Here is an 18748-nt window from a genome sequence, read left to right on the forward strand (position 1 = left end):
ATTCTTACTATACAATGTATCTATAGGGGGAGGGGCATCCAGAACTCTATACAATGTATCTATGGGGGAGGGGCATCCAGAACTCTATACAATGTATCTATGGGGGAGGGGCATCCAGAACTCTATACAATGTATCTATGGGGGGAGGTGCATCCAGAACTCTATACAATGTATCTATGGGGGGAGGGGCATCCAGAACTCTATACAATGTAACAAATTCTTACTATACAATGTATCTATAGGGGGAGGGGCATCCAGAACTCTATACAATGTATCTATGGGGGGAGGGGGATCCAGAACTCTATACAATGTATCTATGGGGGAGGGGCATCCAGAACTCTATACAATGTATCTATGGGGGAGGGGCATCCAGAACTCTATACAATGTATCTATGGGGGAGGGGCATCCAGAACTCTATACAATGTAACAAATTCTTACTATACAATGTATCTATAGGGGGGAGGTGCATCCAGAACTCTATACAATGTATCTATGGGGGAGGGGCATCCAGAACTCTATACAATGTATCTATGGGGGAGGGGCATCCAGAACTCTATACAATGTAACAAATTCTTACTATACAATGTATCTATAGGGGGGAGGTGCATCCAGAACTCTATACAATGTATCTATGGGGGAGGGGCATCCAGAACTCTATACAATGTATCTATGGGGGGAGGGGCATCCAGAACTCTATACAATGTAACAAATTCTTAATATACAATATATATATATGGGGGGGGGGGAGCATCCAGAACTCTATATAATGTAACAATTTCTTACTATACAATGTATCTATGGGGGGAGGAGCATCCAGAACTCTATACAATGTAACAGATTCTTACTATACAATGTATATATGGGGGGGAGGAGCATCCAGAACTCTATACAATGTATATATATGGGGGGAGGAGCATCCAGAACTCTATACAATGTATATATGGGGGGAGGAGCATCGAGAACTCTATACAATGTATATATATGGCAGGGGGAGGAGCATCCGGAATTCTAAACAAAGACAAATCCTTTAGAATACAAAGTATCAATGGGGGGGGAGGGGGAGGGTCCGGTATTCTATAGTCTTAGAAAGTAAAGGAGTTGAATGCACCCGGACACTTCTCACCTGGTTCAGTGAAGCTCTGATAATAAAACCTGGAAGCTGATTGGCTCCCATGCACAGCTGCACCAGATTTTGCACTCTCCAGTTTTAGTAAATAAACCCCAAAGTATCAATGGGTCGGACATCCAAAATTGTATCCTTTGTATGTACAATGTATCCAATTGATCCTTACAATACAAAGTATCAATGGGGGGGTCCAGAGTTCTGTACAAAGACAAATCCTTTAGAATACAAAGTATGATGTGTTCGGGGGGGGGGGGGGGGGGTTGATGTGTTCTGGGGGGGGGGGATATATGTTCCGTGGGTTTTGATGTGTTTCGGCTGGGGGGGGGGGGGGGGTTTATGTGTTATGTGCGTGGTGATACCGCTGATGATCGGGCGATCTGAGTGTGAAAAGGGGTCTTAGAAGTCATGGCGTCTCCAACGCATTCCGGCGCGATTTGGCCCACAATTCCGAACGCTTGCCTGTGTTTGGAGCCTCAGACATCGGTGCAATAAAGGGGCCAAGGGGCACCGGCATAAAGGGGTGAATATTCCGGCCAATAGAACGTAATAAATCCAAGTGCAAAAAAACACAGAATTTTGTTTTTTCTGCTGCTTTTCAGTCATCTAAAAGAATACGGGGCGTGCATTAACCTTAAAGGAGATCATACAATCAAATTGTACGATGCGTGGGGTGCTTTAGGCTGACCAAATACTATACAATCGGATTGTACAATCTCATGTAAGATCTCCATACAATCTGATTGTACAATCTCACGTAGAGCCCCCATACACCATACAATCTCCAATAGATCTGTGCAGTATAAGGCCTGATCTGGTGCCATGTGACTGTGGTGGGCGTTCATTGTCCCAGACTTTTTGGATTACATCAGCTCCATCATGTCTGCCATGGAGGGGGGGGACACAGAGCTAGAGGAATCAGCCAATCAGCCCATCCGGTGACCCCTCTGGCCCCGCCCCCGGATCTCACACGCTGGAAGAGACATCAGACCACGTGGCCGATGGACGAGGAAAGCGCCAGAGAGGCCCCGCCCATCGCTACACCCCCCTCTAGAAGGCCAGCTCCGCCCCCTATGCTAAAGTACCGCGCCCCCTCTGTGTCCGAGATGCTTCCCGAGAATGGGCGGGCTCGGCCTCCCCCGTTTCCTAGAAACAGGACACGCCTCCCTACGCTCTCTTCTCTTCCCCCAGTCGCTCGGCGTTCTCCTCGCCTCTGATTGGTGGAGGCGCTTGGTGTTCTGTGGACAGCGGTGACTCTGGCCCCGCCCTCCGCTCTCCGCCGAACATCCGGGTCCTGCGGCGGCTCGGCCGCTGGGTGAGTTCTCTTAAAGGGGCCGCTGTGCCCGACTCTCCCGTGTGTGGAGGGGTGGGGTGTGTAGGTCCGGGAGTGTGAGGGCTGCTCTCCGCTTACAATGTCTGTGTACAGAAGTAGAAACTGTGCGGCCCCCTTCACTGAGGAGGGAAAATAGTATATAATGGGGGTACACCCTCACCGGGCGTATATAACGGGGTACACCCTCACTGGGGGTATATAATGGAGGTACACCTTCACCGGGGGTATATAATGGAGGTACACCTTCACCGGGGGTATATAACAGGGGTACACCCTCACTGGGGGTATATAACGGAGGTACACCCTCACCGGGGGTATATAATGGGGGTACACCCTCACTGGGGGTATATAACAGGGTACACCCTCACTGGGTGGTATATAATGGAGGTACACCCTCACCGGGGGTATATAACAGGGGTACACCCTCAGTGGGGGTACAACCTCACTGGGGGTATATAACGGGGTACACCCTCACTGGGGGTATATAACAGGGTACACCCTCACTGGGGGGTATATAATGGGGGTACACCCTCACTGGCTGTATATAACGGGGTACACCCTCACTGGGGGTATATAACGGGGTACACCCTCACTGGGGTGTATATAATGGGGGTACTCCCTCACTGGGGGTATATAACAGGGTACACCCTCACTGGGGGGTATATAATGAAGGTACACCCTCACTGGCGATATATAACGGGGTACACCCTCACTGGGGGGTATATAATGGGGGTACACCCTCACTGGCTGTATATAACGGGGTACACCCTCACTGGGGGTATATAACGGGGTACACCCTCACTGGGGTGTATATAATGGGGGTACTCCCTCACTGGGGGTATATAACGGGGTACACCCTCACTGGGGTGTATATAATGGGGGTACACCCTCACTGGCGATATATAACGGGGTACACCCTCACTGGGGGTATATAACGGGAGTACACCCTCACTGGGGTGTATATAATGGAGGTACACCCTCACTGGGGGTATATAACGGGGTACACCCTCACTGGGGTGTATATAATGGGGTACACCCTCACTGGCGATATATAACGGGTACACCCTCACTGGGGGTATATAACGGGGTACACCCTCACTGGGGGGTATATAACGGGGTACACCCTCACTGGGGTGTATATAATGGGGGTACACCCTCACTGGGTTTATATAACGGGGTACACCCTCACTGGGGTGTATATAATGGGGGTACACCCTCACTGGCGGTATATAACGGGTTACACCCTCACTGGGGGTATATAATGGGGTACACCCTCACTGGGGGTATATAACAGGGTACACCCTCACTGGGGGGTATATAACGGGGGTACACCCTCACTGGCGGTATATAACAGGGTACACCCTCACTGGGGGTATATAACAGGGGTACACCCTCACTGGGGGTATATAATGGGGGTACACCCTCACTGGCGGTATATAACAGGGTACACCCTCACTGGGGGTATATAACAGGGGTACACCCTCACTGGGGGTATATAATGGGGGTACACCCTCACTGGGGGTATATAACGGGGGTACACCCTCACTGGGGGTATATAACAGGGGTACACCCTCACTGGGGGTATATAATGGGGGTACACCCTCACTGGGGTGTATATACTGGAGGTACACCCTCACTGGGGTGTATATACTGGAGGTACACCCTCACTGGGGGTACATAACAGGGTACACCCTCACTGGGGTGTATTTAATGGGGGTATATAACGGGGTACACCCTCACTGGGGATATATAACGGGGTACACCCTCACTGGGGGTATATAATGGGGGTACACCCTCACTGGGGGTATATAACAGGGTACACCCTCACTGGGGGTATATAATGGGGGTACACCCTCACTGGGGGTATATAACGGGGGTACACCCTCACTGGGGGTATATAACAGGGGTACACCCTCACTGGGGGTATATAATGGGGGTACACCCTCACTGGGGTGTATATACTGGAGGTACACCCTCACTGGGGTGTATATACTGGAGGTACACCCTCACTGGGGGTATATAACAGGGTACACCCTCACTGGGGTGTATTTAATGGGGGTATATAACGGGGTACACCCTCACTGGGGATATATAACGGGGTACACCCTCACTGGGGGTATATAACGGGGGTACACCCTCACTGGGGGGATATAATGGGGGTACACCCTCATAGGGGGGTATATAATGGGGGTACACCCTCACTGGGGGTATATAATGGGGTACACCCTCACTGGGGGTATATAACGGAGGTACACCCTCACTGGGGGTATATAATGGAGGTACGCCCTCACTGGGGGTGTATATAATGGGAGTACACCCTCAGATTGGTATTGGGGGAGGGGTGTATAATGGAGACTGTAAGAATGAAATGCGGTGACAGGTTCTCTTTCCTGCACAGGGAGATGTTTAAATAGAAAGACATCACAGCTGCACTTCTCCCCCCCGCAGTACCCCTTTTTCACCACAAGATGTCCTCACTCCTATATATTAAATGGGTGTATTTCTAAAATATTTTGCACAGCTCTTGGTCCAATGAAGCTCTGTGTACAGGGAAGTAGTCAGCCTCTCTGAGGATGCTCCATTCTCTCCTGTGTTTAAATATGGCCACCTGATGGCGCTGGAGACCATAGGAAATAATCACACCTCGGTGAGAAGAGATACAATGTATCCTCCTAGAGGACACTGGAGGGAATGGGCAAACAAATGTAACAATGACTACTACAGGATTCCCATTGATTGGCTACTTTCCTCCAGCATTTTACAGAGCTGTTACATTGTATAATTTCTTACTAAGATGTATTTATCTGCTCAGATCCTCAGCTCCATCTAGTGGCCATAATGCGGTAACGCGTGAATTGCCAGTCTTTGTTAATGATGCCTCAAAAAAGTGCAAGCAGACGCTTTTCCTGTGCAGGAAAACGCTCAGAGATCACGTGCAAAATTTAAAGGGGCTGTAAACCTTCATGTTTTTTCATCAGGGTTGTGAAGAATATAAACCATGTGTTTAATAAAAATAAAAATTATGTGCAAAACTAGAGGATATTGTACACACACACACACACACCGGGGTTGTGTTGGTTGGTGTTCCCTGTTCTTCCCATTCAAGGCTCTTCTCACTCTCTTCTTCTTCTTGCAGGCAGCCATGGCGGAGAAGAAACCCGGAAATCCTGCGCAGGACAGAGAACCATCCAAGCTGGAAGCGTCTCACTGCACGTCCACCACGGCCAAGAACCTCGCCATCCTGAAAGAGCGCTCCTTCGACATTACCTTCGATGTGGGAGATGAATACGAGATCATCGAGACGATCGGCACTGGAGCTTATGGCGTGGTGTCGTCCGCTCGCAGGAAGGGCACCGGTAACCATGATTTTATACTGCGTTTAATATATATATGTACAGTATTTTATATATATGTGTGTGTGTGTGCATATATATATATATATATGTGTATATGCATGTGTGTTTGTATATGATACATTATATGGTATATATGTTCCCGTTCCTCTACAGGTCAGAAGGTCGCCATTAAGAAGATCCCCAACGCCTTTGATGTGGTGACGCACGCCAAGCGAACGTTACGAGAACTGAAAATTCTGAAGCACTTCAAACATGACAACGTCATCGCCATCAAAGACATCCTGAAGCCATCTGTGCCTTATTCTGAGTTCAAATCTGTGTAAGAACCGTTCATTTCATTTTCTTCTCGTGCGGGGGGGGGGGGGGAATAATGACATCTCCATTCCTGGGTGAGGGGAGATACAGAGCTCTCAATTTCTAGATGGGGGGTGGAGAGCTCTCTATTTCTGGGTGATGGGAGATAGAGAGCTCTCCATTCCTGAAGGGGGAGTAGAGAGCTCTCCATTCCTGAAGGGGGGAGTAGAGAGCTCTCCATTCCTAGTTGAGGAGGAGATACAGAGCTCTCCATTCCTGGGTGAGGGGGGTAATGATCTCCATTTCTGGGTGGGAGGGGGGGGGGTAATGATCTCTCTGTTCCTGGGTGAGGGGGGATAATAATCTCTCCATTCCTGGGTGAGGGGGGATAGAAAGCTCTCCATTCCTTGGTGAGGGGGGATAGAGAGCTCTCCATTCCTGGGTGAGGGGGGATAGAGAGCTCTCCATTCCTTGGTGAGGGGGGATAGAGAGCTCTCCATTCCTTGGTGAGGGGGGATAGAGAGCTCTCCATTCCTTGGTGAGGGGGGATAGAGAGCTCTCCATTTCTTGGTGAGGGGGGATAGAGAGCTCTCAATTCCTAGGTGTGGAGGGGAGTAATGATCTCCATTCCTGGGTGAGGGGGGGGGGGTAATGATCTCCATTCCTGGGTGAGGGGGGGGGGTAATGATCTCCATTCCTGGGTGAGGGGGAGATAATGATCTCCATTCCTGGGTGAGGGGGAGATAATGATCTCCATTCCTGGGTGAGGGGAGATAATGATCTCTCCACTCCTAGGTGAGGGGGAGATAATGATCTCTCCACTCCTGGGTGAGGGGGGAATAATGATCTCTCCATTCCTGAGTGGGGGTGGGTAATGATCTCTCTATTCCTGGGTGGGGGTAATGATCTCTCCGTTCCTGGGTGAGGGGAGATAATGATCTCTCCATTCCTGGGTAAGGGGGATAGAGACCTCTCCATTCCTAGATGATGGGGGGTAGAGACCTCTCCATTCCTAGATGATGGGGGATAGAGAGCTCTCCATTCCTAGGTGAGGAGGGGATACAGAGCTCTCCGTTCCTGGGTGAGGAGGGGATACAGAGCTCTCCGTTCCTGGGTGAGGGGAGATAATGATCTCTCCATTCCTGGGTGTGGGGGTAGTGAACTCTACATTGCCAGGTGATGGGGGATAGCGAACTCTCCATTCCTGGGTGAGGGGGGATAGCGAACTCTCCATTCTGGGGTGAGGAGGAACATTGATCTCTTCCTCCTTGGGTAAAGGGGATTAGCAATCTCTCCATTCCTGAGTGAAGGGAGATAGAGATGTTTCCATTCCTAAGTCACGGGGGATAACCATCTCTCCATTCCTGGGTGCGGGGGGACACATACATTTTTCTATTTCTGGGTGAGGGGGGACATTGATCTCTCCATGGGCTCTCTATTGGGGGTGAATGGCCAGGCTGTTTAGCACCCCCCCCCCCCTTTTTTTTTTTCTAAAACTTCCTCCCCGCATTGGTGGTCATTGGCAGTGCTGTTAACACTCACTCCACTCCAACCCCACTCCACCATTGGTGGTCAGTGGAAGGGTTATATAACCCCAGTCGTCGTTTACTTACCAGGTCTGTACTTCTACTGTTGGGCGGAGTAAACTTGTGCCTGACTGCATTGGCTTTATTTTAGTGCCAGGTGTAGGGAGCGCCCCATCACCCGTCATCCCACAGCCTGTCTGCACTGGTGCCCAACAGGTTGTTAATAATGCCCAGGACGTGACAACCCATACAGAGAGAGAGTCTGTAGACTGCACACGGTCTACATGCTGTATGTCGGGCATGAAGGATATACAGTGCCTGGGCTAAACATATGATCTCATGATGGCCTATTTTCACTGCTCTTAAAGTATTTCTTTCTTTTTTTTTCCCCCTGATCTTCAGGTACGTGGTGCTGGATCTCATGGAGAGTGATCTTCACCAGATCATCCACTCCTCGCAGCCCCTGACGTTAGAACACGCCCGCTACTTCCTGTACCAACTGTTGAGGGGTCTAAAATACATCCACTCAGCAAACGTTCTCCACCGCGACCTGAAGCCAAGTAACCTTCTGATCAATGAGAACTGTGAGCTGAAGATTGGCGACTTTGGCATGGCCCGAGGACTTTGCACCAAGCCCGACGAGTACAAATACTTCATGACGGAGTACGTGGCCACCCGCTGGTATCGCGCCCCGGAGCTCATGCTGTCGCTCCACGAGTACACTCAGGCCATCGACATGTGGTCCGTGGGCTGCATCTTCGCCGAAATGCTGGGCCGCAAACAGATCTTCCCTGGCAAGAACTATATCCACCAGCTTCAGCTCATCATGACGGTGCTTGGGACACCATCCAGCCAGGTGATCCGAGCCATCGGAGCAGAGAGGGTACGAGCGTACATCCAGAGCTTGCCCTCTCGCCAGCCGGTACCCTGGACGAGTCTGTACCCTCAAGGAGACAGGAAGTCCTTGGATCTGCTCTCCAAAATGTTGAGGTTTGACCCGCGCGAGCGGATATCCGTGTGCGAGGCCCTGCGGCACCCTTTTCTATCCAAGTACCACGACCCGGACGACGAGCCCGAATGCGTGCCAGCGTTTGACTTTGACTTTGACAAGCAGATCCTGACCAAAGAGCAGATCAAAGAGGCCATTGTGGCTGAGATAGACAGTTTCCACCAGAGGAGAGAGGGCATCCGACGGCAGATCAGCTTTAAACCCATCCTGAAACCAGCAGACGAGGGCCCGGTGACCGACCACATCGTTAGGTCAGATGACTTTCAGTCACCGCCGCTCCCGCCGCCCCCTCAAGGGTTCGATGTGGATATGCCAAGTGCCAACTCCGCCAGGGAAAGAGGCGATTTCCCCATGGAGTCACCAAGAGCTCCCGTGAAGCCGGAAACCATCGACCTGACCTCTCCCTCGGAGATTGAGGATATTGTGCCAACGAGAGAAAGTACGGAGGTGAAAGAGGAGGCTCCAGCGATTAAGACTGACCCCGAGCCGGTGCCAAAGAGAGAGGGCGCTATTTCTGATGACACCAAGGCGGCGCTGAAAGCTGCTCTACTGAAGTCGGCCCTGCGCAACAAATCCAAAGGTGAGCTAAAGGCATTTCAAGTGTTGATTTTATTCTTGTTGTGTGGATTACCCCCTTGAAGGCCTGTCTGGCCTGCTTCTCTTTGTGCTACATTCAAATGCACAATGCAGTGTTTGTAAACAAAGCCTATCCACACAAACCTGTACACTGTGTTTAATGCACAATGCAGTGTCTGTAAACAAAGCCTATCCACGCAAGCCTGTACACTGTGTTTAATGTAAAATGCAGTGTCTGTAAACAAAGCCTATCCACGCAAGCCTGTACACTGTGTTTAATGTAAAATAAAGTGTCTGTAAACAGAGCCTATCCTCACAAGCCTGTACATTATGTTTAACCACTTCCCAACTGCCCTATAGCAGGTTTACTGCTACAGGGCAGCCGTTCGGTGCAGAATCACATGTATGTGTGTGTGTGTTTTATTTATTTATTTATTTATATATATATATATATATATATATATATATATATATATATATATATATATATATATCTATCTCTATCTATCAGCGGGTGCGGGCCAATGGTTGTCCGCAGGCACTCACTAATTGGAGAGGTGAGAGGCTCAATGGAGCTCTGCCTATGTAAACAAAGCAGATCTCCGTCCTGACAGAGGGGATGTAATGGATTTTATTTCTCTGCAAAGCAGGGAAGAAAATCCATCACATCCCTTATTAAAAGCACATCACACACACTACACAAAAAGCACAGGTTAGGCACACGGTTAAACCTTTGATCGCCCCTGATGTTAACCTCTTCCCAGCCAGTGTCATTAGTACAGTGACAGTGCATTTTTAGCAGCGATCACTGTATTAGTGTCACTGGTTACCACAAAGTGTCAAGTGTCAGTTAGTGTCAATATTGCAGTCCTGCTATAAGACGCTGATCACCGCCATTACTAGAATAAAAAAAAAAATCCATAAAAATATCCCATATTTTGTAGACGTGATAACTTTAGCGCAAACCAATCAATATACACTTATTGGGATTTTTTTTTTACCAAAAATATGTAACAGAATACATATTGGTCTAAACTGATGAAGAAATTTAATTTTCTTTGAATTTTTTTTTTTTTAAATTGGATTTGTTTTATAGCAGAAAGTAAAAAAAATCAAATTATATATATATATATATATTATAGCACAAAAATTATAAATACATGTGTTTACTATGCTTCAGTTTATGAATGAAGAGGAGCCTCTGTGTTTTGTTCATTCATTTTCAGTGCAGCTGAGGCTACAGAGAAAGGGACTGAGGAATCTGTGTCCTCAATTTCTCTCTCTGTCTCAAAGATGAGATGTCAGGGGTCTGTTTAGACCCCTGATATTTCACCCAAGCCAGCGTTGTTAAAAAAAAAATGTCAAAAATAAATGGTAAAAAAAAAGAAAAGAATGGCTGGATGAAGCAATGCTTACTAGAAGCACCCCGATGATGAGGGCACAAACCCCAATCCTGTATCTTTACACCAATAATGTAAGCATCTGTTGTTCTTAATTCTTGTCCTTGTGTCTCTCCCGTAGATGCCCCCAGTTCCATTCCTGAGACCCCTGAATTAAAGAAGCCAATCACGGCGCAGGAGCGACAGCGTGAAAGGGAGGAGAAGAGGAGACGGCGGCATGAGCGCGCCCGGGAGAAGGAAAAGAAGCAGAAAGAGAAGGAGCGGCGTGAGAAAGCGGACGGATTTGGCGGGTTGATTTTGAGCGAAAATGACAAGAACCTTTTGGAACGGTGGACACGGATGATTGACCAGACGCAGCAACAGCCGCTTCCCCAGCTGGCCCCGCCTCCCACCAACCCAACCCCAACCGTGCCAAAACCAGCTCCATGTCCAGACATGGGCACCCTGACTCCGCCCCTTCCCCAACAGACAGTGTTTGGCATGGGCAATCTCAATCCAGTTCCTGAGGTCCGATGCCAGCAGAACGGAACCATCTCAGCTCCCACTGTCGCACCAAATATCCAGTTTATTCCAGGGTGCCTGAACCCCTGCCCTGTGCCCAACCTGCTCCATTATGTGCCACCCACCCCAGCACCCTTCCAGATTGCCCCTGTGGTGCTGGCTCCCCAAGTGAAGCCAGTGGCTCCTCCAATCGCCAGCCAGCTTCCCCCAGATGTCAAATTTATTTCCAGTGGGCACGTTCTTCCTGGGGCTTTCTCTGCTCAGGCCAGAATCAACCCAACATGGAGCAGAGGAGGGCATCAAGAAAGCTGGCCAGCGGCTGACACAGGAGACGGGAAGCGGAATTCCATCGCCGTGGATCCCGCGCTCTTCCTACGCAACCCCACTGACATTGAGCAATCAACGCAAATCCCTGGAATAACGTTCCCCGGTGGGGTGGATTGTCGCGTTCAAGAAGAGCCCAAGCCTCAAGATCTGACACCTCTCCGACCCACCACCTTCAACGCAACCGACCCCTCGACCTCCATCTCTCCAGATATCAACCTGGTGACCCAACAGTTCTCAAAGTCTCAGGTAGGAGCGTCAATCAATGCGTCCCTCAGAACACTAAACCTAAACACAAGAAATGTGATATGTTGCAACTTACCAGTCAAGACCAGGAAAGTTCTGATACTAAAAATCAGTATTTTGTGCTATAAAATTACTTCCAACCCCCAAACATTATATATTTTTTAAACAGAGGCCCTAGAGAATAAAACAGGGGGTGTTGCAATTTTTATATGCCATGTGATATTTGTACAGCAGTTTTTCAAACACAATTTTTTTCTACTGATTTTCCCTGAACACTCCCAGGTAGAGGATGTCCTGCCCCCCGTCTTCTCTGTCACACCAAAAGGAAGTGGTGCTGGGTACGGATTGGGCTTCGATCTTGAGGAGTTCCTGAACCAGTCCTTTGATATGGCATCAGAGAGCCGCGAGAGGTAAGATGGTTATTTAGGGCTTGGAAGGGATTAGTGGTTCCCCCTTCATCAGGGCTCAGTCCCTTTTTAATGGATTCACCTTCATCAGTGCTTGGTACTGTTCATTGGGTCCCCCTTTCATCAGGGCTTGGTACTGTCCAGTAGGCCCCCCTTTCATCAGGGCTTGGTACTGTTCAGTGGGTTTCCCTTTCATCAGGGCTTGGTACTGTCCAGTGGGCCCCCCTTTCATCAGGGCTTGGTACTGTTCAGTGGGTCCCCCTTTATCAGTGCTTGGTACTGTTCAGTGGGTTTCCCTTTCATCAGGGCTTGGTACTGTTCAGTGGGTTTCCTTTTCATCAGGGCTTGGTACTGTCCAGTGGGTCCCCCTTTCATTAGTGCTTGGTACTGTTCAGTGGGTCCCCCTTCATCAGGGCTTGGTACTGTTCAGTGGGTTTCCCTTTCATCAGGGCTTGGTACTGTCCAGTGGGTCCCCCTTTCATTAGTGCTTGGTACTGTTCAGTGGGTCCCCCTTCATCAGGGCTTGGTACTGTCCAGTGGGTCCCCCTTTCATTAGTGCTTGGTACTGTTCAGTGGGTCCCCCTTTCATTAGTGCTTGGTACTGTTCAGTGGGTCCCCCTTCATCAGGGCTTGGTACTGTCCAGTGGGTCCCCCTTTATCAGGGCTTGGTACTGTCCAGTGGGTCCCCCTTTCATTAGTGCTTGGTACTGTTCAGTGGGTCTCCCTTTCATCAGGGCTTGGTACTGTCCAGTGGGTCCCCCTTCATCAGGGCTTGGTACTGTCCAGTGGGTCCCCTTTCATTAGTGCTTGGTACTGTTCAGTGGGTCCCCCTTTCATTAGTGCTTGGTACTGTTCAGTGGGTCCCCCTTTATCAGGGCTTGGTACTGTCCAGTGGGTCCCCCTTTCATTAGTGCTTGGTACTGTTCAGTGGGTCCCCCTTTCATTAGTGCTTGGTACTGTTCAGTGGGTCTCCCTTTCATCAGGGCTTGGTACTGTCCATTGGGTCCCCCTTTGATTAGTGCTTGGTACTATGCAGTGGGTCCCCCTTTTATCAGGGCTTGGTACTGTCCTGTGGGTCCCCCTTCATCAGGGCTTGGTGCTGTCCGGTGGGTCCCCCTTTCATTAGTGCTTGGTACTGTCTAGTGGGTCCCCCTTTCATTAGGACTTGGTACTGTCTAGTGGGTCCCCCTTTCATTAGGACTTGGTACTGTCTAGTGGGTCCCCCTTTCATCAGGGCTTGGCACTGTCCAATGGGTCCCCCTTTCATTAGTGCTTGGTACTTTTCAGTGGGTTCCCCTTTCATTAGTGCTTGGTACTGTCTAGTGGGTTCCCCTTTTATCAGGGCTTGGTACTGTTCAGTGGGTCCCCCTTTTATCAGGGCTTGGTACTGTTCAGTGGTCCCCCCCTTTATCAGGGCTTGGTAATGTTCAGTGAGTCCCCCTTGATCATTGCTTGGTACTGTTCAGTGGGTCCCCATTTATCATATATGGTACTGTTCAGTGGGTCCCCCTTCATCAGGGCTTGGTACTGTCCAGTGGGTCCTCCTTTATCAGGGCTTGGTACTGTCCAGTGGGTCCCCCTTTCATTAGTGCTTGGTACTGTTCAGTGGGTCTCCCTTTCATCAGGGCTTGGTACTGTCCAGTGGGTCCCCCTTCATCAGGGCTTGGTACTGTCCAGTGGGTCCCCTTTCATTAGTGCTTGGTACTGTTCAGTGGGTCCCCCTTTCATTAGTGCTTGGTACTGTTCAGTGGGTCCCCCTTTATCAGGGCTTGGTACTGTCCAGTGGGTCCCCCTTTCATTAGTGCTTGGTACTGTTCAGTGGGTCCCCCTTTCATTAGTGCTTGGTACTGTTCAGTGGGTCTCCCTTTCATCAGGGCTTGGTACTGTCCATTGGGTCCCCCTTTGATTAGTGCTTGGTACTATGCAGTGGGTCCCCCTTTTATCAGGGCTTGGTACTGTCCTGTGGGTCCCCCTTCATCAGGGCTTGGTGCTGTCCGGTGGGTCCCCCTTTCATTAGTGCTTGGTACTGTCTAGTGGGTCCCCCTTTCATTAGGACTTGGTACTGTCTAGTGGGTCCCCCTTTCATTAGGACTTGGTACTGTCTAGTGGGTCCCCCTTTCATCAGGGCTTGGCACTGTCCAATGGGTCCCCCTTTCATTAGTGCTTGGTACTTTTCAGTGGGTTCCCCTTTCATTAGTGCTTGGTACTGTCTAGTGGGTTCCCCTTTTATCAGGGCTTGGTACTGTTCAGTGGGTCCCCCTTTTATCAGGGCTTGGTACTGTTCAGTGGTTCCCCCCTTCATCAGGGCTTGGTAATGTTCAGTGAGTCCCCCTTGATCATTGCTTGGTACTGTTCAGTGGGTCCCCATTTATCATATATGGTACTGTTCAGTGGGCCCCCCTTTATCAGGGCTTGGTAATGTTCAATGGGTCCCTGTTATTCTATAATTTGACATGTCGGGGATTTATTCATCCACATTTGTAGGCCTGTTTCTTGACACCGCGTCTATGTCTCTTTCAGCCTGGTAGACTCCGCCCCTCTTTCAGCATCGCTCTTAGCCGATTGGCTGGAGGTTCATCGCATGAATCCCGCAGACCTGACCGCCCTCCAGGAAGACCTGCAGCTGGGATCTCCCATGATCCTCTCCGACATTCCTGACCTCCAAGACAGCTAAGGACGCGCAGGACGAAGGTCTCCATGGAGGGACAGAACCTTGACTTATCCTGTATGTCTGATATGAGAACTGTCTGATCTGCTCCTGGCCACCAGCCAGATCTATGAGCACTGATCAAAGGAGGACTTAAAGGGCAACTTTCAGTTATTAAAATAAGGTATGGCTAAAGACGCCCAACTGAAATCCCTCACCTTCTAGTCCTGGAGTGCCTCCTGTAAGCTCGTTGGCCCCTTAGTAGTCATCACCACACTGGTGGCACCACCCTGAGTCCTTCCCTCCGGTAGGGTAACCTAGGTACTTCCACATCCATATTAAAAGACTGCTCCTCCCACTACAAGCCTGATTTCAGCTGGTATTTCTGTGGACAACACTGGCAGTTCTTCTTCCAGACACTCTTGGTAGGTGAGGGCCTCGTAGTCTGCAGGAGCCAAATCTGGACTGTTATAAGAGGTCTATGCTTGTGTACAGACTTATTCTTGCATGGAAAGACAATAGAGGATGAAATCTGACGAGAATCGGGAGCGCACCCATCGTCTCACACTCCAGGTTACGTATCGCTTGGGTCGGCAGGATGTCAACTCTTCTGCCATAGCAGATCCAGGAGCTGCAGCACCGTGCACTGTTCTGCATGTGTGTGTGTGTGTGTGTGTGGTCACCAAGTCAAAGGATTACCACACACTCCGGTGACCCCCTCATCTATATGGTTTGTCTGCTGCATGAGCACCTGTCCTTTACACATGTTTGAGCTTCACTGAAGGCCCTATAGAGGAAAAGACTTACAAAGTTGACCACTGCTTTTATCATGTATGAGTGACGGGTCCCCTTCGATATCGTATGACCAAGGTGCACTGAGCCACCTGGACCGGTGAACATGGACAAAAGCCTTCAAAACTTCTCAACGTGCCTATAAATCTGTATGTGCATTTGAATTTGAGGAATTGTCCACCTACCTGAAAACCTTTTTTTTTTATAAAAAGCACTCGCATATCTGTCCTGAATAATCCCCATAGTGTGTTTAATGTCTGTATTTCCTAGGATCATCAGCTCCATCTAGTGGCCATGATGCAGTATTTTCCTGAAATACCACAACCTGTTATACCGCATTATGGTCACCAGGTGGAGCTGACGATCACAGAGAATACACACATTGGACAAATTCCGGGGATTAATCATAAGACTGCTGAGGGATTCGCACAGCAAAATTTTTTAAATAGACCCCATAGGGATTGATTTACTAAAATGGCAGAGTGCAGAATCTGTTGCAGCTGTGCATGGGAGCCAATCGGCTTTTAACTTCAGCTTCTTCAATTAAGCTTTGACAATAAAACCTGCAAGCTGATTGGTTTCTATGCAGAGCGGCACCAGATTTTGCCCTCTCCAGTTTTAGTAAATCATCCCCAGAATGTCAACAGCTGTAAATCCAATGCAAGGGCTTAAAGCAGAACTTCACCCCCCTAAAGGGAAGTTCTGCATCTCTGCCTCCTCCACCACCTACCTTCAACTTTTTTTTTTTCGGGGGGGGGGGGGGGTACCTGGTTTTGACAGGTACCTGCTCCCACTTCTGCCCAGATTGCCTAGGTGATCAAAGTCCCACCAGGAGTCTCTCGGGACACATCATGGGTCCCAGAAGGCTGTGGGACCATTGTCAGGGCGCAGCATGGCTCGCGTCTTCACAGTGTGGAGGAGTCACAGCGGGCTTCCCACAGTTATCATGGTGGTGCTGGGGACCCTGAAAACTAGCGAAGAACCAGCCCGGGTGAGGACAGCTCTGGATCCCTGCGCAGGTAAGTGTCCTTTTATTAAAAGTTGACAGCTATTGTATTTTTAGCTGCTAACTTTTATTTTTTTGGCTTGGGGGGAGACTAAAGAACCTCTTTAGGGCTGAAGGGACCCCCATTCTGGATCTACAAGGCCACATGGCAGAGAATTATATACTACAGATACATTAAAGGGGTTGTAGAGGTTCGTTTTTTATTTTCTAAATAGGTTCCTTTAAGCTAGTGCATTGTTGGTTCACTTTCCTTTTCCTTCGATTTCCCTTCTAAATGTTTTTTTTTTTCTTGGTTTTCTTTGTCTGAATTTCTCACTTCCTGTTCCTCCTCAGTAAGCTGTTCTGGCTGACTAAACACCATTCGGGTGATGGTGAGAAGTTTACTGAGGAGAAACAGGAAGTGAGAAATTCAGACAAAGAAAAAAAACATTTAGAAGGGAAATTGAAGGAAAAGGTAAGTGAACCAACAATGCATTAGCTTAAAGGAACCTACAGTGGTGTGAAAAAGTGTTTGCCCCCTTCCTCATTTCCTGTTCCTTTGCATGTTTGTCACACTTAAGTGTTTCGGAACATCAAACCAATTTAAACAATAGTCAAGGACAACACAAGTAAACACAAAATGCAATTTGTAAATGAAGGTGTTTATTATTAAAGGTGAAAAAAAATCCAAACCATCATGGCCCTGTGTGAAAAAGTGATTGCCCCCTAAACCTAATAACTGGTTGGGCCACCCTTAGCAGCAACAACTGCAACCAAGCGTTTGCGATAACGTGCAATGAGGCTTTTACAGCGTCCTGGAGGAATTTTGGCCCACTCATCTTTGCAGAATTGTCCTAATTCAGTTACATTAGAGGGTTTTCGAGCATGAACGGCCTTTTTAAGGTCATACCACAACATCTCAATAGGATTCAGGTCAGGACTTTGGCTAGGCCACTCCAAAGTCTTCATTTTGTTTTTCTTCAGCCATTCGGTGGTGGACTTGCTGGTGTGTTTAGGATCATTGTCCTGCTGCAGAACCCAAGTTCGTTTCAGCTTGAGTACACGAACAGATGGTCGGACATTCTCCTTCAGGATCTCTTGGTAGACAGCAGAATTCATAGTTCCTTTTATCACGGCAAGTCTTCCAGGTCCTGAAGCAGCAAAACAGCCCCAGACCATCACACTACCACCACCATATTTTACTGTTGGTATAATGTTCTTTTTATGAAATGCAGTGTTCCTTCTACGCCAGATATACTTGGACACACACCTTCCAAAGAGTTCCACTTTTGTCTCATCGCTCCACAGAATGTTGTCCCAAAAGTCTTGGGGATCATCAAGATGTGTTGTGGAGAAATTGAGACGAGCTTTGATGTTCTTTTTGCTCAGCAGTGGTTTTCTCCTTGGAACTCTGCCATGCAGGCCATTTTTGCCCAGTCTTTTCCTGATGGTGGAGGCATGAACGCTGACCTTAACTGAGGCAAGTGAGGCCTGCAGTTCCTTGGACGTTGTTGTGGGGTCTTTTGTGACCTCTTGGATGAGTCGTCGCTGCGCTCTTGGGGTAATTTTGGGCGGCCGGCCACTCCTGGGAAGGTTCACCACTGTTCCATGTCTTCGCCATTTGTGGATAATGGCTCTCACTGAGGTTCGCTGGATTCCCAAAGCTTTGGAAATGGCTTTATAACCCTTTCCAGACTGATAGATCTCAATTACTTTCTTTCTCAATTGTTCCTGAATTTCTTTGGGTCTCGGCATGATGTGTAGCTTTTAAGGATCTTCTGGTGGACCTTACTGTGTCAAGCAGCTCCTATTTAAGTGATGCCTTGATTGTGAACAGGTGTGGCAATAATCAGGCCTGGGTGTGGCTAGAGAAATTGAACTCAGGTGTGGACAACCACAGTTATAGTATGTTTTAACAAGGGGGGCAATCACTTTTCACACAGGGCCATGATGGTTTGGATTTTTTTCACCTTTAATAATAAACACCTTCATTTACAAATTGCATTTTGTGTTTACTTGTGTTGTCCTTGACTATTGTTTAAATTGGTTTGATGTTCCGAAACACTTAAGTGTGACAAACATGCAAAAGGAACAGGAAATGAGGAAGGGGGCAAACACTTTTTCACACCACTGTATGTAGAAAATAAAAAACAAACCTTTACAACCTCGTTTACACTTGCGGCAGATTTTCACTGGGCGATTAACATCTTCACGCCAGCACCTCTCGG

The 18748-nt window shown here is 48.7% G+C and overlaps 1 protein-coding gene across 1 annotated transcript; it reads left to right on the forward strand.

Moving 5' to 3' along the window:
• The first annotated feature begins 2295 nt into the window (after positions 1-2295).
• Positions 2296-16941, forward strand: MAPK7 (mitogen-activated protein kinase 7). The gene is made up of 7 exons (XM_077447103.1): positions 2296-2439; positions 5594-5813; positions 5967-6132; positions 8036-9222; positions 10740-11692; positions 11972-12099; positions 14617-16941. The coding sequence occupies exons 2-7, from the start codon at positions 5600-5602 to the stop codon at positions 14768-14770; spliced, it is 2802 nt and encodes a 933-aa protein (XP_077303229.1). The 5' UTR covers positions 2296-2439; positions 5594-5599; the 3' UTR covers positions 14771-16941.
• The last annotated feature ends 1807 nt before the right edge of the window (positions 16942-18748 follow it).

Source organism: Lithobates pipiens, unplaced genomic scaffold (assembly GCF_037356315.1).
Source record: "Lithobates pipiens isolate NorthernLeopardFrog02 unplaced genomic scaffold, aLitPip1_a1.2 Scaffold_22, whole genome shotgun sequence".
Lineage (NCBI taxonomy): Eukaryota > Metazoa > Chordata > Amphibia > Anura > Ranidae > Lithobates > Lithobates pipiens.